The sequence below is a fragment of the Phyllobates terribilis genome, unplaced genomic scaffold (genome assembly GCF_046119375.1).
Source record: "Phyllobates terribilis strain yellow unplaced genomic scaffold, ASM4611937v1 Scaffold_46__1_contigs__length_10046794, whole genome shotgun sequence".
In the NCBI taxonomy this organism is placed as follows: Eukaryota; Metazoa; Chordata; class Amphibia; order Anura; family Dendrobatidae; genus Phyllobates; species Phyllobates terribilis.
This window is the reverse complement of record NW_027362806.1, coordinates 9,304,853-9,329,998: the sequence shown is the minus strand read 5'-3', so window position 1 is coordinate 9,329,998 and position 25,146 is coordinate 9,304,853. Positions and strand designations below refer to the sequence as shown.

The following is a 25,146-nucleotide window of genomic DNA, read 5'->3' as shown; positions in this document are numbered from 1 at the left end:
GATTGGCGAACAGTTCGAGTAGAACAACGCTCATCTCTAATTATTATGTGTAGCACTTATGAATTAATATTTTCTGTGCATGAAGTGTTCGTTATAACAAGTAGCTTTACAGCATGACGTGTGACAGCTGCGGCCTTTGAACTTTGAGCTAATAGTATAGATCCCATTCATTCTATTTTCAGCTGATGTAACTTAAAACCTGGCAGCCAGTGAAAAAAGAATCTAAGTCAAGAGTTTTTTCAAGTGTCTGAAATTCCAGTGACTTACTCTCATATTATATAATATGTACTTGGGGAATATTCAAAGAAATATAAAGATATTCAATTTAACTGATAGTTTGCAATGCGCATTAATAAATTGGGATACAATTTTGGGTTAAATATATATATATATATAAAACTTCATATGTGGAATGTTTGAGTTGAACAGATCTGTGAATGTCAGAGTGAAGGTGACAGATGAGTAAATCAGCAGCTGCTAAGTGTGATTGATGTGACAGAGGCCTCGTATGTTTGTATGTTTGGAAAAAAAAAAAATGTTTCTTTATGTGAAGGTACAAAAATATATTTAATTCTGAGGAAATTATAATACATAATTAGGTATTATCTACATATATAGATTTCTATATTTCTTTAATAATTATTATTTCTTGATTTAACTAATAGTGGATAAGGGCAACCACACATCAAATGGTTTACAAAGCAAATTTACATTTAGAATAATTTTTCCACATGATAATATTCTTGAATAACTATAATATTATTTTTAATGGTTACCTAAATAGGTACACACCTCTCTTTAGACAAATCTATGCTACTCATCGATATGAAATTTATGCAAAATATTTCTAGAAGAATAATTATTTTAATTTGGTTCTGATATATACATAAATTTTATAAAATAATATTTTTTGGTATTAAGGGGGAAAATGTGTTTTTGATCCTGATTACATAATCACTTTTGATCAATACTTATTTTCCACACATTTTAATAAAGGTAAAACAATAATAAGGTACAATGATATAATTAAGAAGGGTATTACATGCAAAGTTGCATAATTTAATAATTTTTGGTGATACAAGGTTATGACAAATATGAAATCATCCAGATAATGGAGATATAAGGGTATTTTTTATGGAGAATATAATTACTCTGCATTTGTCATTACAATTTAAAGGCCTTATTTTTATTTTTATTCTTAATTTTATTTTTCATTTTTAAAATTGTATTCTTACTTATTTTCTTATTTTTCCATTTTTCATTTTTAATTCTCAATTTTTGATTTTAATTCAGTTCAAGATTTCAATTGAGAAAACACATTAATATTTAATGGGGTAATGTCAAGTACAAGAATATTGCTTCATCAAACATAATGATATGAATTAATATAAGAAAAATGTTTACATTTTCTGAGTAAACACAACAATTCATTCATTCATTCTTACATTCATATATTTATTCATTTTAGTTCAGCAGTATACATTCTTTGGTATTATTGGTTTAATAAAGATATAAACACTTGTTTCAAAACACACTGACACCTATGGGTTGGAAAAGGTAATTACCCCTATGACATAAAAATGTTCTATCATATGGAGAACTTGATTAATAATGAATTATTATCTATTATTGTTTATTATTCCAAACATAATTTATTTAATATTTTGATAATAATTAGATGGATATTATTGATTGCTATGGTACGCTGTGATATTATAGGTTAGGAAAAACTGCCAGATTTGGTATCAGATTAGGGAATGAAGACTTCAATCAAGACATCGCAATTATGAATTCTATCTTAATAAAGACTTTTCATATTTATAAATCAAAGAGACTCTCAAAGGTTACAAGAAGAAGCAACTGATATCCGGAAGTCTCAGAAGGTAACAGGTGTGAATGCTGAGTGATAATAGACTGTGTCAGATACAATTCACACCACTGATCACCAGGACGGCAGAGGACGATGATCCTATATGTACTGGGTTGTGTTCAAGTTTCATCACGTTCCAGTGGTTTCTTATCACCTGCAACGCTTCAATGAAAGCTGGTGAACAGGTAATACCTGGCATATGTGTCCTGTATATAAAGGACTGAGTACTGGTTATGGGGCTATATAAAGCAGGGAAGTGTCAAGTTAACCCTTGCTTTACTGACCAAAGACGTCACATCTGTTCCAAAAGTGACACGAGACCAGTGCGGACACACGGAGGATTCCAGAACTATCCAACGTAAGTCCAGGTGACATCGCACAGATATTAAAGCTACATTTCATCCATGGACTTTGTTTTCTTATCAATTGACACATGATCTTTCTAATAAAGAGCACAGTTTATAGACTGCACAATGATGAATACAATTATGGACTGTACAATATCTACACGCTGTCATTTATTTCAAAGGAGTTTTCATCTAAAGACTGTGTTATAAAAGAACCAAGAAGAAGACGAGACGACGACCCGATGACATCAGACGATGACGATTGGACCCGCGATTGCTTCAATTTAGATATAGGGAAGTATAATTATACATATTAAATGAATATTAGTCACGGCTTACCATAACATGAATTCACATCATTATATAACAATAATCAGATATTGATATTATTATTATTATTATTATGGAAATTTAATAATATTGCCAAGGAAGAAGAAAAGGAAAAAAATGATTGTTATCCTAATGATAAACCTGTCTTCTTTTGAGGATTTTTCAGTCCTTTTTATCCTCAAAAAGGGGGGAATGTTAAATAATTAATAATCGATAATCATTTTTCTTAAATTTGAGTTCTATACAAGGATTGCATCAGCCATCGTGTCTAGTTGACATGCGCTATTTGTGTGTGTATTTTTGGTTCACTACCATATGTAGAACAGGTGTCCATACGACTGGCTATAAAAGCCCATGGTACAGAAAGGGGGGACTCTCTTGCTCTTCCCACCCCACAAGACACAGAAGAAGAATCTTCATGCTGAGAAACAGATGACATGTAGGCCTGGACACGTGCTGGACAAAGACATGATTTACCAGCCAGGATCCAAGGAAAGATGGGTGAATCTCAACAATTAAGCTAATTATGGACAAATGGACAATTACTTTATAACTAATTATTGTATGTACCTGCTGCAATCTGATTCTATTTAATGGACAATCCAAGAATAAATAGATACATTTTTTTTATAAGAATATCGTGATATTGATACTTTGCGAAGTCCTCAGTAGAAAAAAATAATACAGAAAAGAGTATTATTTTACAGTGTTACAGGGGCCCACTGAGACCCTTTCGCCCAGGGCCCACGAAAACCTGGAGCCGGCCCTGGTTGAAAGCAGTGATGGAGGAGGGAGCTTCATGTGACACTCCCTCTCCCATCATTCCTCCTCTGCGTCTGACGCAGCGGCATGATGACGCGCCACGCTGTGTCAGACAGTGGAGCTGGCAGCTGCTGAGGGGATCAGCTGCAGAGACTGAAGCAGCAGGGAACGAGGAGCGGTAAGTATGTATTTATTTATTTATTTATTTTTAAATCAGTATGTCCTGATAATACTGGAGGACTGGGGCTGCATTTTACCCTATGGTGGGGGACCGCATTTTACCCTTTGGGGGGCTGCATTTTACCCTTTGGGGGGCTGCACTATACTGCGTACAGGACCATGGGGAGTGCATTATACTGTGTGCAGGACCATGGCGAGTGCATTATACTGTGTGGAGGACCATGGGGTGTGCATTATACTGTGTGGAGGACCATAGGGTGTGCATTATACTGTGTGGAGGACCATAGGGAGTATGTTATACTGTGTGGAAGACCATAGGGAGTTCATTATACTGCGTGGAGGACCATAGGGAGTTCATTATACTGTGTGGAGGACCATGGGGTGTGCATTATACTGTGTGGAGGACCATGGGGTGTGCATTATACTGTGTGGAGGACCATAGGGAGTACGTTATACTGTGTGGATGACCATAGGGAGTGCATTATACTGTGTGGAAGACCATAGGGAGTTCATTATACTGCGTGGAGGACCATAGGGAGTGCATTATACTTAGTGGAAGACCATAGGGAGTGCAATGTACTGTGTGGAGAACCATAGGGAGTTCATTATACTGTGTGGAGAACCATAGGGAGTTCATTATACTGTGTGGAGGACCTTAGGGAGTGCATTATACTGTGTGGAGGACCTTAGGGAGTGCATTAATCTGCGTGGAGGACCATGGCGAGTGTCTTATACTGTGTGGAGGACCATGGCGAGAGTCTTACACTGTGTGGAGGACCATGGTGAGGATCTTACACTGTGTGCACTTTCTGCTGCTCACGGCACTTTACTAAAACTGTGGATGGATGTTAGCAGAAATAACCATATCAAACCCACTAAAATGTAACGCTAATTACATGCGGGGGGCATTTATGCATATAGCATTTATGCATACTTTATCGAAGTGCCATAATTTAGCAAAGTGCCCTGGCAGTTAGAAAATGGCATTGCTAATATTCATCTTTCTTCTCTTCTTACAGGTATATATTTTTCACTGCTTGTGTGATCTGTCCTGAAAACTGCATTATATCTCCATGCAATGCTCTGCAGCCTATCAATTTCTGGTATATATTTTTCACTGCTTGTGTGATCTGTCCTGAAAACTGCATTATATCTCCATGCAATGCTCTGCAGCCTATCAATTTCTGGTATATATTTTTCACTGCTTGTGTGATCTGTCCTGAAAACTGCATTATATCTCCATGCAATGCTCTGCAGCCTATCAATTTCTGGTATATATTTTTCACTGCTTGTGTGATCTGTCCTGAAAACTGCATTATATCTCCATGCAATGCTCTGCAGCCTATCAATTTCTGGTATATATTTTTCACTGCTTGTGTGATCTGTCCTGAAAACTGCATTATATCTCCATGCAATGCTCTGCAGCCTATCAATTTCTGGTATATATTTTTCACTGCTTGTGTGATCTGTCCTGAAAACTGCATTATATCTCCATGCAATGCTCTGCAGCCTATCAATTTCTGGTATATATTTTTCACTGCTTGTGTGATCTGTCCTGAAAACTGCATTATATCTCCATGCAATGCTCTGCAGCCTATCAATTTCTGGTATATATTTTTCACTGCTTGTGTGATCTGTCCTGAAAACTGCATTATATCTCCATGCAATGCTCTGCAGCCTATCAATTTCTGGTATATATTTTTCACTGCTTGTGTGATCTGTCCTGAAAACTGCATTATATCTCCATGCAATGCTCTGCAGCCTATCAATTTCTGGTATATATTTTTCACTGCTTGTGTGATCTGTCCTGAAAACTGCATTATATCTCCATGCAATGCTCTGCAGCCTATCAATTTCTGGTATATATTTTTCACTGCTTGTGTGATCTGTCCTGAAAACTGCATTATATCTCCATGCAATGCTCTGCAGCCTATCAATTTCTGGTATATATTTTTTCACTCCTCTAGCTTTTTTATTCCATGATACTTAAAGGTCATCACACTTACTTTAAGAGTTTATGATCCATGCCGAGTTTACTAGTCTTTTTTTTTTCCCTGCACTTTATGGTCTCCTGTTGTCTTTTAAGCTAGTGATTGATTGTTAATGAGTTAAATCTGTGCAGATCTAAGCAGATACGTCCCTATATATTGAGACTTAGTTAAGGGGAGGCATTTATGCATATAGCATTTATGCATACTTTATCGAAGTGCCATAATTTAGCAAAGTGCCCTGGCAGTTAGAAAATGGCAGTTGGACAGGGCAGGAGACAGGTAAGACATGCAAGACAATTAAACAAACTTGCTTCCAGGTCATCTTTTTGGCAAACAGTATTCACCATTTGTATCTGTGCCATTTATACTCTGGTTGCTACAATCATCCACATTCACCGTTCACCCACAAATGCGGCACACTTCATCCATATTAATCCCTCACTCCTCTCTTCTCCTATGTACAGTTGTCATGCTCTCTTCACAATGTTATACCACGCAGATCCATTCATTCCCACCATACAACGCAGGAAACGCTCTCACAAATCACTCAATCATCTGCTCACTCTCTGTATCTTCCTTCTATTAGTCGCAGGTGATATTTCTCCCAACCCAGGACCCTCCAGTAATAATAATAACACTAACTCTTTCCCTGTTACATTCAGAAACCCTGCTAATCTCATTAATATTCCCTGCATATCTTCTGTCTCATTCAACTGTGCCCTTTGGAATGCACGCTCAGCTTGTAATAAACTCTCTTACATCCATGACTTTTTCCTCTCTAATTCCCTCAACCTTCTGGCTCTCACTGAAACCTGGATCCAGCAGTCGGACACCACCGCCGCTGCAGCTCTCTCCTATGGTGGCCTACATTTCTCTCATACCCCGCGACCTGACAACAGATCAGATGGGGGTGTTGGTCTGCTTCTTTCAACAAAATGTACTTTTCAGGTTATCCCCCCTGTACCCTCCCTTATCTTCCCGTCCTTTGAGGCCCACACAGTCAGACTCTACCGGCCCTTCTCCCTGCGAGTGGCGGTTGTCTATCGCCCCCCAGGTCCCCCCCGTCAATTCCTGGATCACTTTGCTGCCTGGCTTACAAATTTTCTATCCTGCGACATCCCCACGATAATCATGGGAGACTTTAACATCCCAATTGGCGATCCTCTTTCCCCATCTGCCACGCATCTTTTATCATTAACCTCCTCCTTCGGCCTTTCACAGCTTGCTAATTCTCCTACACATGAGGACGGGAACACATTGGACCTGATTTTCTCCCGGCTTTGCTCAGTACATGACTTTACTAACTCTCCCCTTCCACTCTCTGACCATAATCTTCTTTCATTCTCTGTCAAGAACTGTGACTCTACTCAAGACACTCCCACCGTCCACACTTATAGAAATTTACGCGCCATTAACACCCAGAAATTTATAAAAAGGTTGCAATCATCATTGGCCCCAATCTCCTCCCTCTCATGTCCCGAATCTGCATTGAAGCATTATAACAAAATAATGCTATGCGCCCTGGATGAAGCCGCACCTCCTACACAAAGAACAATTCGGCATAGACGGCGACAACCCTGGCACACGCCTCAAACACGTCTTCTCCAGAGGTACTCCAGGTGCGCTGAACGGCTGTGGAGAAAATCCAATCTGCCCGAAGATTTCCTCCACTATAAATTTATGCTGAAAACATATAACTCTGCCCTTCACCTCTCCAAGCAAACCTACTTTAACAACCTCATCATCTCACTTTCCAATAATCCTAAACGACTCTTTGACACGTTTCATTCTCTCCTCAATCAAACAGCACAGGCCCCGACCACCGACCTCAGCGCTGACGATCTGGCTAACTATTTCAAAGAAAAAATTGACCATATCCGACAGGAAATTTTCTCCCAATCCCCAAATGTTATGCATGCTCCCCCCCGCCACATTGTATCTTGCTCATTTTCTGACTTCGAACCAGTCACGGAAGATGAAGTGATCAGGCTCCTTGCATCTTCTCGCCCTACCACCTGCACCAGTGACCCTATTCCCTCACATCTCCTTCAGTCCCTTGCTCCAGCTGTCACCTCTCACCTAACTAAAATTTTCAACCTTTCCCTCTCATCTGGTATCTTTCCCTCTTCTTTTAAACACGCCAGCATACAACCATTACTTAAAAAACCATCCCTCGACCAGAACTGCACGGCCAACTACAGACCTGTTTCCAATCTTCCCTTTATCTCTAAACTCCTGGAACGCCTGGTCCACTCCTGTCTAATCCGCTATCTCTCAGACAACTCTCTTCTTGACCCTTTACAATCTGGTTTCCGCTCTTTACATTCTACTGAAACTGCCCTCACTAAAGTCTCTAATGATCTACTAACAGCTAAATCTAATGGTCACTGCTCCCTGCTGATTCTCCTGGATCTCTCTGCAGCATTTGACACTGTGGATCACCAGCTCCTCCTCACTATGCTCCGCACTATTGGCCTCAAGGACACTGCTCTCTCCTGGTTCTCCTCCTATCTCTCTGACCGCTCCTTCTCTGTGTCTTTCGCCGGCTCCTCCTCCTCCCTACTTCCTCTTACTGTCGGGGTTCCTCAAGGATCAGTCCTTGGCCCCCTTCTTTTCTCCTTATACACCGCTCCTATTGGACAAACAATCAGTAGATTCGGTTTTCAGTACCATCTCTATGCTGATGACACCCAATTATACACCTCTGCTCTGGACATCACCCCTGCATTACTACAAAAGACCAGTGATTGTCTTTCTGCTGTGTCTAACATTATGTCCTCCCTCTACCTAAAACTGAATCTGTCAAAAACTGAACTACTCGTCTTTCCTCCCTCCATTAATCTACCTGTGCCCGATATTGCCATCTCCGTTTGTGGCTCAACCATTACTCCCCAGCTACAAGCCCGCTGTCTTGGGGTCATTTTTGATTCAGATCTTTCTTTCACTCCTCACATCAAATCACTCGCTCGTTCATGTCATCTACACCTCAAAAACATCTCAAGAATCAGGACTTTTCTCACCTTTGACTCGGCAAAAACTCTTACTGTCGCTCTTATTCATTCTCGTCTTGACTATTGCAACGCTCTACTAATCGGTCTCCCTCTTACTAAACTCTCCCCTCTCCAATCCGTCCTGAACGCAGCAGCCAGGATCATATTCCTCGCCAACTGCTACTCAGATGCCTCTTCCCTGTGCCAGTCATTGCATTGGTTGCCCATCCAATATAGAGTTCGTTTTAAACTTATCACGCTTACCCACAAAGCGCTCCATGCTTCAGTACCCCCCTACATCTCCTCCCTTGTCTCAGTCTACCACCCTACACGTGCCCTCCGTTCTGCAAATGACTTGAAACTAAAATCCTCCATAATCCGAACTTCCCACTCCCGTCTCCAAGATTTCTCGCGTGCTGCGCCAATTCTCTGGAATGCACTACCCAGGACAGTTCGATTAATTCCCAATACCCACAGTTTCAAGCGAACCCTAAAAACACATTTCTTTAGACTGGCGTATCACCTAAACACACTCTGTCCATCCCAGCTTTCCCCCATATTAAAATCTTCTTCAACTTCGGGTTCAAACCAACCATGCACATAAAAGCCTCTGTCAGGACTGCACACATACTGGCTGGCGACCAGTCCATGTATTATTATTTATCCTATTCAGTATATCAAGGCTGCATTATACAATATATGTACTTTTTACCTTTTGTGTCTCCCCCACTTCCTCATAGACTGTAAGCTCGCGAGCAGGGCCCTCACTCCGTTCGATATGAGATATGCTTATTCTGTATTGTCTGTATAAGTCCCCCCTAAAATTTGTAAAGTGCTGCGGAATATGTTGGCGCTATAAAAATAAACTATTATTATTATTATTATTATTATTATTATTATTATTATTAATTCCCAGGTGCCGGTACGTGTCATCCTGATGCGGCACACTGTTGCCACACGTGTGACATATCTCTGGTACCGTTTTTTCCTTTCCGGTACTGGAAATAAATGGACGTGTGAAACCGGCTTTATAGGGAGTCTGGCCGACTCTGACAGCGGCTCACCGCTCCTGCAGCTGCACGATCTCGCGACCTAAACACAACAAGGTAAAGGATTGAACTTTATAAAGACACAACGATCAATGACAATGATGTAAATGATTTATCACTTTTTATTAATTCTTCAATACCTTCAATATTTGTCACAGTTGTTAATAGTAAACTAAAATGTTCTATGGAGAAAAAAAAGACAAATGAGGAATAAACCTACACATTATTTCCCATATGACTGAGTATATCTTTTGGGTGTGTTCACAATTGGCTGTTTTTCTGCGGCAATAACACTGCACTTTAAAGTACGAGCTTAGTGAATGAGATTTCTGAAGTCTCATTCACATGCTGCGTTTCTTTTCTAGTGTTTTTTGTATTCTGCAGCTTGTCAATCCTTTTAGGGCCGTTGCAGCGTTTTTCACCAATTCAAATGAATGAGAAAAAAAACAATTAAAAACACAGCAAAAACGTGCGTATTTTACTCAGTGTTTTTCCTGCCACCAGTTTGGTTTTTGTTGAACAAAAAATGCTGCAAAAATGCAGCGTGTGAACATACCCTTATACTGGTTGTGTTCTAACTGGAAATAAAAGAGAACGGTCATGATAACATGGAGATGGATTTTATTCTATGGAGTTTCCACTGTACACATTGCTCGGCAGCATCTGTTTGTGCAGAGTCGCCTCTTGAAGATTCTATCACAAGATTCTATCATGACATCACTGGTGATGCTCGCCCATTATGACATCACAGCTCACAGTCACTACTTCTACAATGTACACAGGGTAGCGGGTGCCATTTTGGCTCCATAGCTAGTTACTGAGCGCACTTACAGTTTCTCACTATGGCCGGATTTTTTCTGGATAATTTTCAGGTACAAGCACTATGGGGTATTCTTATCAACAATCGCCCTAACATTGTGCTTCTACCACCCGATGGCGTTCTCAGCTTCACTCACCGGCTGGTGGTGCAGCTAGTAAGGAACTGCCTGACCAAACACCAACAAGGTCATCTCACCTCAGAGTATGTGACGGATTTACTTCATAACATCAGGACATTACTGCAGCAGGTAAATAGCGGACGCTCCGCACAAAACTTCTCCATATAGATAACTAGCTATTGAACCCGTTCTACACCCTGGTGACAAGCATTTTTATTGGTACAATTTCGGCACCATTTTTTTAAAGACTGTGTCTGCGAATTCACACATAGAGTTTCTTCAATAAAATGCAGCCGGATAGCGTAGTATGCGCACACGTAAACCCCCATAGCCTCCTCACGTCCAGCAGGAGACCCCCATAACCTCCCCACGTCCAGCAGGAGAACCCCATAACCCCCCCACCTCCAACAGGAGACCCCCATAGCCTCCCCACGTCCAGCAGGAGACTCTCATAAACTCCCCACGTCCAGCAAGAGACCCCCATAGCCACCCCACATCCAGCAGGAGACCCTCATAGCCTCCCTACGTCCAGCAGGAGACCCCCATAGCCTCAATGCATCAAGCAGGAGACCCCTATAACCTCCCCACGTCCAGCAGGAGACCCCTATAGCCTCCGCACGTCTAACAGGAGACCCCCATAGTCTCCCCCGGTCCAGCAGGAGACCCTCATAGCCTCCCCACGTCCAGCAGGAGACCCCCATAGCCTCCCCATGTCCATCAGGAGACCCCCATAGCCTAAACACGTCCAGCAGGAGACCCCCATAGCCTCCCCACCTCCAACAGGAGACCCCCATAGCCTCCCCACGTCCAGCAGAAGACCCCCATACCCTCCCCATGTCCAGCAGGAGAACCCCATAACCTCCCCACCTCCAGCAGGAGACCCCCATAGCCCCCCACCTCCAACAGGAGACCCCCATAGCCTCCCCACCTCCAGCAGAAGACCCCCATAGCCTCCCTGCATCCAGCAGGAGACCCCCATAGCCTCAATGCATAAAGCAGGAGACCCCTATAACCTACCCACGTCCAGCAGGAGACCCCTATAGCCTCCACACGTCTAGCAGGAGACCCCCATAGTCTCCCCCGGTCCAGCAGGAGACCCTCATAGCCTCCCCACATCCAGCAGGAGACCCCCATAGCCTCCCCACGTCCATCAGGAGACCCCCAGAGCCTCCACACATCCAGCAGGAGACCCCCATAGCCTCAATGCATCGAGCAGGAGACCCCTATAGCCTCCCCACGTCCAGCAGGAAACCCCCATAGCCTCCGCAGGTCTAGCAGGAGACCCCATAGCCTCCCGTGGTCCAGCAGGAGACCCTCATAACCTCCCCACATCCAGCAGGAGACCCTCATAGCCTCAATGCATAGAGCAGGAGACCCCCATAGCCTCCCCATGTCCAGCAGGAGAACCCCATAGCCTCCCCACATCCAGAAGGAGACCCCTTTAGCCTCCACACATCCAGCAGGAGACCCCATAGCCTCCCCATGTCCAGCAGGAGAACCTCATAGCCTCCGCACATCCAGCAGGAGACCCCCATAGCCTCCCCTGGTCCAGCAGGAGACCCTCATAGCCTCCCCACATCCAGAAGGAGACCCCCATAGCCTTCCCACGTCCAGAAGGAGACCCCCATAGCCTCCACACATCCAGCAGGAGACCCCCATAACCTCCGCACATCCAGCAGGAGACCCCCATAGCCTCCATACATCCAGCAGGAGACCCCCATAGCCTCAATGCATCGAGCAGGAGACCCCTATAGCCTCCCCACGTCCAGCAGGAAACCCCCATAGCCTCCGCAGGTCTAGCAGGAGACCCCATAGCCTCCCGTGGTCCAGCAGGAGACCCTCATAACCTCCCCACATCCAGCAGGAGACCCTCATAGCCTCAATGCATAGAGCAGGAGACCCCCATAGCCTCCCCATGTCCAGCAGGAGAACCCCATAGCCTCCCCACATCCAGCAGGAGACCCCTTTAGCCTCCACACATCCAGCAGGAGACCCCATAGCCTCCCCATGTCCAGCAGGAGAACCTCATAGCCTCCGCACATCCAGCAGGAGACCCCCATAGCCTCCCCTGGTCCAGCAGGAGACCCTCATAGCCTCCCCACATCCAGAAGGAGACCCCCATAGCCTTCCCACGTCCAGCAGGAGACCCCCATAGCCTCCACACATCCAGCAGGAGACCCCCATAACCTCCGCACATCCAGCAGGAGACCCCCATAGCCTCCATACATCCAGCAGGAGACCCCCATAGCCTCCATACATCCAGCAGGACACCCCCATAGCCTCCGCATGTCCAGCAGGAGACCCCCATAGCCTCCGCATGTCCAGCAGGAGACCCCCATAGCCTCCATACATCCAGCAGGAGACCCCATAGCCTCCATACATCCAGCAGGAGACCCCATAGCCTCCACACGTCCAGCAGGAGACCCCCATAGCCTCCGCACATCCAGCAGGAGACCCCCATAGCCTCCTCACATCCAGCAGGAGACCCCCATAGCCTCTGCATGTCCAGCAGGAGACTCCCATAGCCTCTGCACGTCCAGCAGGAGACTCCCATAGACTTCTCACGTCCAGCAGGAGACCCTCATAGCCTCCACACGTCCAGCAGGAGACCCCCATAGCCTCAATGCATTGAGCAAGATACCGCATAACCTCCCCATGTACAGCAGTAGAACCCCATAAACTCCTCATGTCCAGCAGGAGACCCCCATAGCCTCCCCACATCCAGTAGGAGACTCCTATAGCCTCCCCACGTCCAGCAGGAGACCCCATAGCCTCTGCACGTCGAGCAGCAGACCCCCATAGCCTCCACCCGTCCAGCAGGAGACCTCCATAGCCTCCACCCCTCCAGCAGGAGACCCCCTTAGCATCCGCATGTCCAGCAGGAGACTCCCATAGCCTCCGCACATCCAGCAAGAGACCCCGATAGCCTCCCCACGTCCAGCAGAAGACCCCCATAGCATTTGCACGTCTAGCAGGAGACCCCCATAGCCTTCCCCGGTCCAGCAGGAGACCCTCAAAGCCTCCCCACGTCCAGCAGGAGACCCCCATAGCCTCCCCACGTCCAGCAGGAAACCCCCATAGCCTCTGCACGTCCAGCAGGAGACTCCCATAGACTCCCCATGTCCAGCAAGAGACCCCCATAACCACCCCACATCCAGCAGGGGACCCTCATAGCCTCAACGCATCGAGCAGGAGATCCCCCATGGCCTCCCTATGTCCTGCAGGAGACCCCCATAGCCTCCGCACGTCCTGCAGGAGACCCCCATAGCCTCCGCATGTCCAGCAGGAGACCCCCATAGCCTCCGCATGTCCAGCAGGAGACCCCCATAGCCTCCGCATGTCCAGCAGGAGACCCTCATAGCCTCCGCATGTCCAGCATGAGACCGCCATAGCCTCCTCACGTCCAGCAGGAGACCCCTATAGCCTCTGCATGTCCAGCAGGAGACCCCCATAGCCTCTGCATGTCCAGCAGGAGACCCCCATAGCCTCCGTATATCCAGCAGGAGACCCCATAGCCTCCCCACATCCAGCAGGAGACCCCCATTGCCTCCCCATGTCCAGCAGGAGACCTCCATACAGGGGCGTACATAGGAATCATGGGGCCCCATAGCAGAAGCGCTAAATGGAGCCCCTCCAAAAAAGTGAAAATTGTCGGGGGTCAAGGAAGAGCACATCTCATAACTTTCCAGCCTTTACACAGTAATTTTTCTCCTGCTGAAGTCCTAGATTCCTCTTTTATTTCCCCATAAGGTATGATGCCAACAACAGTGCCCCCCCTAAACACAGTATGTTACCCCCATGGTGAATTCCTCCACATGCACAGTATAATGACTCTACCGTACCCCACCTCAACTCTCAAGGCAAAGTATGGTGACTCCAACACAGTATGATCCCTCAACTGTGACCCCCACACAGCCCTCCATGTAGTATAATGGCCCCACACCTCTCCACACAGTATAATGCACTCGCCATGGTCCTCCACACAGTATAATGCACTCCCTATGGTCCTCCACACAGTATAAGACATTCTTCATACAGAATACTGGCCCCCATATAGTCCTCTCCATACAGTATACTGGCCTGCATATAGTCCTCCATACAGTGTACTGGCCCCCATATAGTCCTCCATACAGTATACCGGCCTCCTTATAGTCCTCTATAGAGAATACTGGCCTCATATAGTCCTCCACACAGTGTATGGGTCCCAATATAGCCCTCCATACAGTGTATTGGCCCCCATATAGTCCTCCATACAGTATACTGGCCCCCATATAGTCCTCCATACAGAATACTGGCCCCCATAGAGAATACTGGCCCCCATATAGTCCTCCATACAGTGTACTGGCCCCCATATAGTCCCATATAGTCCTCAATACAGTATACTGGCCCTCATATAGTCCTCCACGCAGTGTATGGGCCCCCATATAGTCCTCCCTACAGAATACTGCCCCTCATATAGTCCTCCACACAGTGTATGGGCCCCCATATAGTCCTCCATACAGAATACTGGCCCCCATATAGTCCTCCATACAGTGTACGAGCCCTTATATAGTGTATGGGCCCCAGGCCTCCATACATTAAAAAAAAAAAAAAATGACATACTCACCTCACCTGCTGCCGCTGCTCTGCTCCGGACTCCTCAGCGTCGCTGTCTTCCCGCTCTGCACTGTGACTGCTCAGCAGAGGGTGTGGTGGAAAGACGTCATCCCACCCTCTAACCTGAGACGTCACAGCACAGGACGCGGAAGACACCGGAGCTGCGGAGGCACGGGGAGAGGTAAGTATTGTGCCGGGGCCCTGAGCGGAGTGGGGCCCCCTGCCTGCTCAGGGACCTGGCACTTGCCCGGGTGCTAACGCCGGGCCTGGGAGCGGAGCCTGTTGCAAGGGCCCCGATGTGGGGCATACATGGTGCAGGCGACTGCTATGGGCCCCCCTCCCCGGCTCACGGGCCCCATAGCAGTGGCGTGGCCTGCGGTACGCCACTGCCTCCATAGCCTCCCCACTTTTAGCAGGAGACCCCCCATAGCCATGATGAAATGATGCATACCTCTATTTCTGGCACCACACTCCTCCTCCATCCCCGTCCGCCTCCCGGTCTGGATGTGTTCTTCTGTCTGCGGCCACATTGTGCAGGTACAGTGCGCTTGCGCAGTCTATAGAGGCTTCGGAAAGAAGGACCCATCCCTGGTTATATTATAGATAATGGTGGGATAGAAGTTTCTTTCCTCCAATATAAAACACGATGAGTCCGCAGAGTTATTGTATCTGCAGAGAGGAGCAAATGTCACATACAATGGCGGCCTCCTCCATTGTGACCTTTCTCATCTCAAAATTTTCCTTTTTGTTTCTTTTCCCCTTTTTAGGCTGAAGAAAGATCTCAATATGGAGATTTGGCTTTTATTAAAGACCTGGCCGAAAAAGTCCTGTGTGTACTGGAGCGTCCGGCTCGCTCCTCGGAACGCCTGGTAAGGAGCCGTCATCTTCTCTAGCACACGTCTGATTTGTACAGTTACAATTGGCTGCATCTGTAAATGCAGGTTTAGTCCTTCCTGATTTATCTATGTGATGATTTAGTGTAAGGTTCCACATGTTAATTATATATATTATATCTACCAGGAAACAGCAGAAGGCGACACCAAAGACGAGCAAAATCTAATCCCGGGACTGAACAGCGATCTGACTACAGGTAAGCCGATCACCCGACCTCCTACAAGAAATATCCAGATATTATAGAGAACAGGGAATAATCTTACATTTACTCTGTATATTCTGTGTAATGGGAACCTGTCAGCACATTTTTGCATATTGTGGAATGACTGTACTGGCCATTTCTCTGTAATAATTTTTTGCAGAAATCCAATGTCTCAGTCAAGGGAAATCTAATGTAGAAGCCGTATACAAATCAGCATGGAAGTGCACTGGGGGCGTGGAAGAAGAAATCCATACTGTGACACGCCCCCAGTGCACTTCCAGGATAATCTGCATATGGCTCCTACGCTTCAGCTCTCTTACCATCACTCACATGTACAGCGAGGGTGGGGGGGTCCTCATTCATGTGATGATTGGGGGAGTCCTTCATCATTTCCATTACGTTTATTCATGGATGCTCCGTACGTTCTCATATTTAGAATCCCTATATAATAAGTATTATTCCCATTTACAGACATCTTGTCATGTCTGAGTTATATTGTTGTAATATATATGTAGGATTAATATCGTCTAATACATTTTATTTCTTCATCATTTTTTCACTCTTTTAGAAACAACTGTGTTGGCGGATGCTGACAGTAGAATCTGTGAGATCCCGGAGATCCAAGAATCTGACGGTGTAAGTATCATGGAGAGAGATGTCGGTGTATCACCAGATTATGGGGTGGGAATGACACCTCCAGTATTGTCCCCCATATAACCATGGGATGTCTCTATTCTAAGAGGAGATGACAGAAGGGAGACGTTTTTGCATCTGGAGCTTTTTTCCAGCAGCTTCTATATCTTTATATAATTTCTTATTCTTTTATAGAGCGTGATCAAATCATTGACCCCGTCAAGACAGCCGCATAAGAGCGACTATGGGACATCCAAACTGATCAGCAGTGGAAGTTTTGGGTGAGTTTTCTGTTGGCATAATCCACATTTCTCAAGGTTCCCAATGACAATGCTCCAGACTCTGTGCTCTTCCCTTCAGTGTTATCATAGGGAAATTATATGATCTGTAGGAAAACAAACTATTAAGGAAAGGGATTAAAATAGAATAATATATTACACCTGCCTGTCCTAGACCCTCATCTGTTCTTACACTGCCACCCCCATCAGAGCTTCCCCCTCCTCCGCACCGGTCTGTTCTTTTCGGAATCCATTAGCGAACTGATAAGAGTAATTGGCAACACATGGTCAAGTGAGGGGGTGACACGAAATTTCATCAATGACATCTGCACCCCCCAACCTCCACCATGACCATGTGAGTCTACTCCCTGGTCTCAGCAATAAAGACTGGCACAGAGGACAAGTGGCTATAATGGGTTTCATTTTTTGTAACTCCTTCGCTCCCCTCCATTTATTATGTTGTTATGTCTTGGGGTATGCGGGAGCATAATTAACGTCATGTTATGGCAATTGGAGCACTTTTAATTTGGACCAACTTTTATTTGCACTGAATCGTATCTACTGGTCTAATGTAGTGAATCTGCCCAAGAATAATTTCAGTAGATTCTCTCATCTGTAATGTGACCTGGGTGAGGGCTCCGGCGGACGTGGCATTGTGGACACCTCCCATAGGTGATCTATGTAGTGATCTTTTATCAAATTCTAGACATGGATTTCCAGTGACGGACAGACTTCTAGCATTAAACATTAGTACAAAACATTATATAATGACTTCTATAGATGTTCTTGTAGTAAAGATTCATTCTAACCATTGATTCTCTTTCTCTCCAGTGCCGTCTACTTAGCGCACCATAAAGACTCACACCAGATCTTTGCTTTGAAGAAAATGTTCAAGCGAAACCTGAACACTCCAAAAAGAGTGGCATTGGCCTTTCTGGAGAGGGACATCCTAACATTCGCAGATTGTCCCTTCGTGGTCTCCATGCTCTGCTCCTTTCCAACAAAATCTCACCTGTGTGTGGTCATGGAGTATGTAGGAGGTAGGACATGTATATTGTAGTATATTCAGCCCATGTCTGCTTACATCTTATCACTGCTCTTATAATTAGGATAATTAGGACAGTTACATCCTCACAGTGCGTTTACTGTAGGTTTTCTATTACCAAGATGCCTGGAAATTCATTGATCTGTGTACAGCAGTGCTATGGTGCCAGTGAGTCAGATCGGGCCTGGCACCACTCGGCACTGGGCCCCATTCCACCACCTGTCATCACAATTTCAGTGGTATTCACATTGTCAGAATATGAATACCGATGAAAACAATGGTGGATCAGGGAGCCAAAGGTTCCTAAATCCACCATTCAGCCTCCGCAGATGGGTCTGAGACTCCGTGTACTGCAGGTTCTTCGATGACGCCACAATATTGCATCTGTAGTGTGGAGTCTCAGTACTTACACTGCACAGGTGGGGCTGGTGGGGGCCATAACACTGAGTGATGGGGCAGGTGGAGACCATATGCTGAGTAGTAGGGCTGGTTGGGGCCATAATACTGAGTGGTGAGGCTGGTGAGGGCGATAATTCTAAATGGTGAGGCTGGTGGGGGCCATAACACTAAGTAGTGGTGGGGGCCATAATACTGAGAGGTAGGGCTGGTGGGGGCTATAGTACTGAATGGTGGGGCTGGTGGGTGCCTTACTACTAAGTGGTGGGGCTGGTGGGGGCCATAACACTGAGTGGTGGGGCTAATAAGGGCCATAATTCTGAGTAGTGGGGTTGGTGAGAGCGATAATACTGAGTGTTGATACTGGTGGGGGCCATAATACTGAAAGGTGGGGCTGGTGGAGGTGGTAGTACTGAGTGGTGGGTGCCTTACTACTAAGTGGTGGGGCTGGTAGGGGCCGTAACAATGAGTGGTGGGGCTGGTGAGGGCCATAATACTGAGTGTTGAGGCTGGTGGGGGCCATAATACTGAGTAGTGGGGCTATTGTGTGCCTTACTACTAAGTGGAGGGACTGTTGGGGGCAATAACACTGAGTGGTGGGGCTGCTGAGGGCCATAATACTGAGTGGTGGGGCTGGTGAGAGCAATTATACTTAGTTGTTGGGCTGGTGGGGGCATAATACTGAGTTGCGAGATTGGTGGAAGCCATAATACTGAGAATTGAGGGTTGTGGGTACCATAATACTGAATGGTGTGCCGTGTGAGGGGCTATAGGGGACTGTGAATGCCGCTATATTGAGTTGGTGACTGTACATGCCCCTACACCCCCTGGGGGTCCTCATATTGAATGGTGTGCAGTGGGGGTCCTTATTCTGTGTGGGGATCCTAATTCTGTTTGATTGGCTTTGGGGGCCATCATACTGAGTGGGCAGTGGTGGAGACCATTATATTGTCTGAGGGGCTATGGGGGCCATTATATTAAGTAGGGGGGGCTGTGGGCGCCATTATACTGAGTAGGGGGCTGTGACTGGCCTCATACTGAGTGGGGACATTATAGACAGGTGCTACATTATATCTGTAAGGTGAAACTGGATTAAGATTTCACTGTGGGGATATCTAACTCAGTCTGTGGGTGGGGGCATTTTTGGGAGCATCATATGCTAAAATGGCTATAAAAGGTGTATTGCTGTTGAGAACATCGATTGGCTTCAGTAAGGGTTTTTTTTGAAGGGGCGTGCAGTTAGAACTTTTGCTATGGGGCCCTGAGATTTCTCTGTCCGCCACTGTGTGATCTCCCTGTAAGTCCGCACTGAGCATGTCAGTATCTCCAGCTGTAGACGAGATGTGACATCACTTTATGTTATTAGTTACATGGACGACATTTCTCCATCGATTCAGACTAATATTATGCGCACTATACATTATATCTGTTTATATTCTCTCCTATCCCAATGTCTCTGCTCACTTCCCATTATACATCATGGTGATCTGCTGTATAAACCACACACCGGTCATATTTCCTTTCTTCTATAGGTGGTGACTGTGAGACCCTCCTAAGCACCAGGGGTCCTCTATCTGTCCCCTTGGCCCGCTTATACTTTGGAGAAGCGGTTCTTGCTGTGGAATACCTCCATAGCTACGGTGTGGTGCACAGAGACCTGAAGCCGGATAAGTAAGTGCCCCTCGTAGTATAATAAAGGGGGGAAGTTATCATTTATTATCATACGGTCTGTGAGGCTAAAACCATCTTCTCTTCCACAGCCTCCTGATTACATCTGCTGGACACATAAAAGTTACCGATTTTGGGATTTCAAAAGTTGGTGTCATGATACCAAAAACCAACACCTACAAGGAATTAGCGGAGGACATCACCAGGGAGTTCCTGGACCGTGAGGTGGGTAACACTTACAGGAATTTAGCTTGTTCTTTACAAATCTCCAAGGACCAAAGCAAAGAAAGATCTTAAATATAACTTTTAATAGATACATTTAAAAGCACCCATATCAATATATAAAGACAAAATCCATAAAATGTGGCGGCAGCAGTATTCTCCGATCGGGGTGTATTTATCTCCCGCGTCTGTCCACTGACTCATTGTGGCTATCTCCTAATATGATCCCCTGATGAACCCCAAATTAGGAGGGGGAGAAACGTGTTGGGACAATTTACAGATAAGTCCTCTGGTTACTGCTGACTAAAATGCTTTTTTGGCAACTTTTTTTGTAATTCGCACACTGGATAATGCTCTGTCCCAACATTTGGACGTGTCCTGTGTAGATCAGTCCTGATTATAGATTAGCCAGGGTGGTTTTGAGGTTGTCTATATGTACCGTCTGTCCTAGACTATTATCTTCATGCTCAATGTCATTATATAGGTGACTTGTTACTACTTTGGACATATTTATGTTCCTATGTTTACCGTTAATTGAGCACACGTGCTTTTATAATATTGTTCTTGTTGCCCGTAATTGCCAGCACTAATGTACTTTATGTATCTATAATAGGCTTCTGAATGATGGTTTATATATCATACTGAATTGTGTATAGATTGGTGCATTTGATATCCTATCTGTACTAGTGGAACTACATTATATCAGCTTCCCTGTTTCCATATAATTGATACATTGAATATTGCCTTTTTTTCATTCAGCATGTTAGCAGCGACATGACTGTCTGCCTTTCATCATTATCTGTATATGTGTATGTCTGTCTAGGGGTGGATAGCGTCACGGAGGGAGTGCCGATGTGGAGGGGGGGCGCCAAACCGATTAGCTAGGGTGTCAACCTCCACTGGCAGGCGGGATATCAGCCCATTTGGGATCTCTAGGGCAAGCCTGCATGTCAATTATCCTACGTTTATCCCACTACCCATATATTGTACATTTTATGCATTTTGTCTTCATATATTGATATGGGTGCTTTTAAATGTAGCTATTAAAGATTCTATTTTAAGGGGTTTTCTTTGTTTTGCTTTGGTATTTGGTTAACTAATATACCCCATCTGTTCACCTTGCCTTTGGCATATGTTTTTTTTTCTTTACAAATCTCTTCACACTATTGTGTCTTCTCTACATTCTTCATTTCTAGAGAACGTTTCCATTGATATTTTATCTTTTGTCATTGTGTTTTTATGGCGAGAACGTGTTATAATAACCATTTTATCATTTTCATCTTTATCTTCTGTTGTTTTCCAGTTATGTGGCACCCCATATTACATCGCCCCAGAGGTCATCCTCAAAGAAGGCTATGGAAGACCTGTTGACTGGTGGTCAATGGGGATAATCCTACATAAATTTCTCACGGGATCTGTACCATTTGATGGAGATTCTGTAGCTGAGCTTTATGACAGGATTGTCATTGGTAAGTGGAATGATCCGACCATTGCTTTGATCAGTTACATTGGTTTAGGTGTTTACTTTGCTTTAGCTTACAGTCCAGTAAAGAGATTTTATTTTCTGTATAACAGGTGACATAATTTGGGATTGTAATTCCGCTCCTACTCCCAATGCACAGAACCTGATTACTGAGCTGCTCAGAACAAATCCTGCAGATAGACTTGGGACAGGTAAGAGATATAATACTATTCATATTAGTATTAATATTCACCTATCACACTTATCACTCATGTCCTTGAGGATCAACACTTCTCTATCAGATTGTCCATTTCTAGTTCTCCACACTATGACTTTCAGTCTTCTTCCTTCATGTTGACTCAGTTATGTCATTAATTCAGATTAAGTTAAACTGTTCAGATGTGAAGCAATCTCTGACAATGTCCACATCACTTTTGTTTTGTTCTTTTTCCAGGAGGATCACTTGAGATCAAGAGTCATCCATTCCTGAGTGACTTAGATTTTAACAACCTTCTAAGTCAGAAGCCAGAGTACATTCCTCAGCTTGCCTCAGATGTGGACAACAGCTTATTTATCGGTAAGTAGAAGAAGACATCATCTAGACTAAGCGGCTGTTTGTCTTGTCTTCCATAAAATGTAATAATCAGTACCCACTAATATTGTGATAAATGACGCCTGTTTTATACTAACAACCTCTAATAATACTTCATTACTTTTGTAGATCACTCTGAAATAGACCATTCGGTCTCAGAGGATGAGGAGGGTACAAGTGAGAACAATGAGAACCTTGACTTCCAAAATTTTACATCATCTTCTGAAAGGCTTTCTAAAGTAAGTACCGTATGTGATCAATAAATCCAAAATATGTGAAACAAAAAAGACCTCTAAAAGTAAAAAAAAGTATTTCATATCTTGTTTTTGTCCATGTTTAGCTCTGTACCATCACTACCAGAACGATGAATGATGAGGACCAGAAGTCTCCTCCAGAGTGTACGCCAGCAACCAATACAAATATCTCAGAAATGTGAGTAGATTATGGGGTCATTAATGGGAGTTCCAGGCTGATATATATGCACAACACATAATATAGGACATAAATACCATAATATCAAATTCAGCCTCAATGATTAGCGGTCATTGTGCTTTTGGCTTCAGAAACCGTTGGTGATAATAGCCCATAATTGCAGCCATTCATGCGTATTAGAGCTGCCCATACTGTAGGAGAGATGTAGTATTACATGCCAGCCATTATTGCTAGTTGTTTTTCGCTCTGATCCATAGAAGGTAGATTGGAGCATAAAACCTTCCTCACTATGACAGTCATATGTCCTATTAGGCCCTCTAGTCGGTGTTCTTCTAGTGAGACCACCCCTTTTATTCTGCATTGACTTGTGATTTACATGTTTTTCTTAAATCATAGAATGGGAGAGTTGGAAGTTACCTCCTGGGTCTTCTGGTCCGACCCCCTGATTCTTCCTGACAGGCAGAAAGAATCGCTTTCTGAATCTGATAGCGACAATGCTATAAACAGCTTGCCCTCCTCGTCCCCATCATCAGGTATGTATGTGACGCGCCCCCTGGGACATATTCCTTTTTGAGGGGAATACCCGGCACCGGATCAGATGGGGGGTTGTAGTCTCCGAGCGGCTGAGACCCGGTCCCGTGCCCAGGGCGTCAAGCTATGTGTTATGTGGCAGTCCTTACTGATGTTATAAGAGTTCTTTTGTGTCGACTACGCCACCCGTTGTAATGCGGTCACTGTGGCCGCCGCTGCAGCAGGGTCCGCTGAGGCTGATGGTGGATGTGCAGCTTGGTGGGATAACCCCCAACGGGAGGGGTATAGCCTCAGAGGGGACAGGCGCAGAGGATGGGGGTTGTGGTGGTGCGGTGCAGCCGGCAATGAAGACAGACTCGGGTTGTGCAGTTAAGGGAGTTTACTTACTGCTGATGTTTCGGTCACTCCAGCTGTTAGTGACCACCCGAGCCGTGCTGCGTCCACCAGGTCCTGGATCCGGCCAACCCCCAAACAAGTCCGGAGCGTGGCCCTGAGCTCTCCCTCTGTCCTTTCTTCAGCCGTCCCCACCAGTGATCCACCTAGGTCCAGCTCCCTCGGGCCTTCTGTTGGGCAACCCTTGGCCTTAGGTTCCCTGACCCTCCATGTGGTATGCCTTCAGGGTGGATGTAGTGGGTGGCCGTGGCAGATGCTGCCCACAGCCTCCGGTCTCTGGCTAGGGATGTTTTTGCCCCCACCAGCTTGGGTTCCGGTACCCTTGTGCTGACTCCTCACCCGGTGCTCTAATTTGGGTTCTTGGGTCCCTTCAGTCTTCCCCCTCTGGGTCTTTCTCTTTCTTTCTCCTCTCTCTCTCTCCAGGGCTGCTGTTTCCTTCTCTCTCCTCTCCAACTGACTTGTTCTCAGCGTCTGACCCTGATCTAAGTTGGTGCCCTCCTTATATATCCCTCTATGTGTGAGCTCAGGTGACCAGCACCCAATGAGCTCCTATCACTACCCAGACTGCTCCCCCTATCTGCCCCTACACTACATGGGATGTACCACCCCCCTCCCACTCCAGCCAGGAACAGGCTCGGTTGTACCTGCACATTTCTAAGTGGGAGTACCGTCGGCCTGCTCCTCTGGAATGGGATGTATGTAGTGCATGCAGTCTATCTGAGCTCAGTTCCACACTCCATCCTTACCCGGGAGTGGAATATCACACCTCTGGGTTGAGGTGCAATACCCCTGTAGCAGCCGAATCCTCAGGGTGCTACATATGTACAGCATCAAAAGGTGAATGTTGACTTCAAGGCTCAAATATTTGTTTTTTCTGTATTAGGTCTCCTATGTTGTCCAGGTTACATGGATCCCAATTATATTTTCCATGGGCCCATACTGTATTTCTAGTTCCTTAATTTTATCCAGGAATTGTTTTCATGGATTCTGTAAAATACGTTTTAGCATCCAGGAACTCACTTCAATATAAGAAGACATCGTCTCCTATAGTAGAATATCGCTCATTAGTGATGCACCACGTGGCGGCACACAGGGCGCTTACTGCTCCATATCAGTGATACATCTAATGCCCCTCAGATTAGGTCATGAACGGTATATAGGACTTATTCTGCCCTATAATAATGCAATGCCAGATTATCAGGACTATAGGGGACAGGACTAGAACAATTCTTCTATATACAGTACACAAAGCAGATCCTATAAGAATATTTCTTTAATGAGTTTTTTTACTTTCTCATCAGAATTTACAACTGAAGAGGAAAGAAAATCTGAAATGAATCTGAGT

The 25,146-nt window shown here is 45.2% G+C and overlaps 1 protein-coding gene across 1 annotated transcript in view; it reads left to right on the top strand.

The window, feature by feature from the left end:
- LOC141191510 (microtubule-associated serine/threonine-protein kinase 3-like) overlaps positions 1-23,451 on the top strand; it is a 46,040-nt gene extending 22,589 nt beyond the window's left edge. The window contains exons 2-14 of the mRNA XM_073661403.1: positions 15,821-15,922; positions 16,074-16,143; positions 16,718-16,785; positions 16,978-17,063; positions 17,892-18,100; positions 20,034-20,172; positions 20,262-20,394; positions 21,695-21,860; positions 21,967-22,065; positions 22,308-22,430; positions 22,575-22,684; positions 22,786-22,877; positions 23,274-23,451. Coding sequence (XP_073517504.1) covers positions 17,947-18,100; positions 20,034-20,172; positions 20,262-20,394; positions 21,695-21,860; positions 21,967-22,065; positions 22,308-22,430; positions 22,575-22,684; positions 22,786-22,877; positions 23,274-23,451 — 1,194 coding nt within the window. The 5' untranslated portion in view covers positions 15,821-15,922; positions 16,074-16,143; positions 16,718-16,785; positions 16,978-17,063; positions 17,892-17,946. The remainder of the gene's footprint in view (positions 1-15,820; positions 15,923-16,073; positions 16,144-16,717; positions 16,786-16,977; positions 17,064-17,891; positions 18,101-20,033; positions 20,173-20,261; positions 20,395-21,694; positions 21,861-21,966; positions 22,066-22,307; positions 22,431-22,574; positions 22,685-22,785; positions 22,878-23,273) is intronic.
- The last annotated feature ends 1,695 nt before the right edge of the window (positions 23,452-25,146 follow it).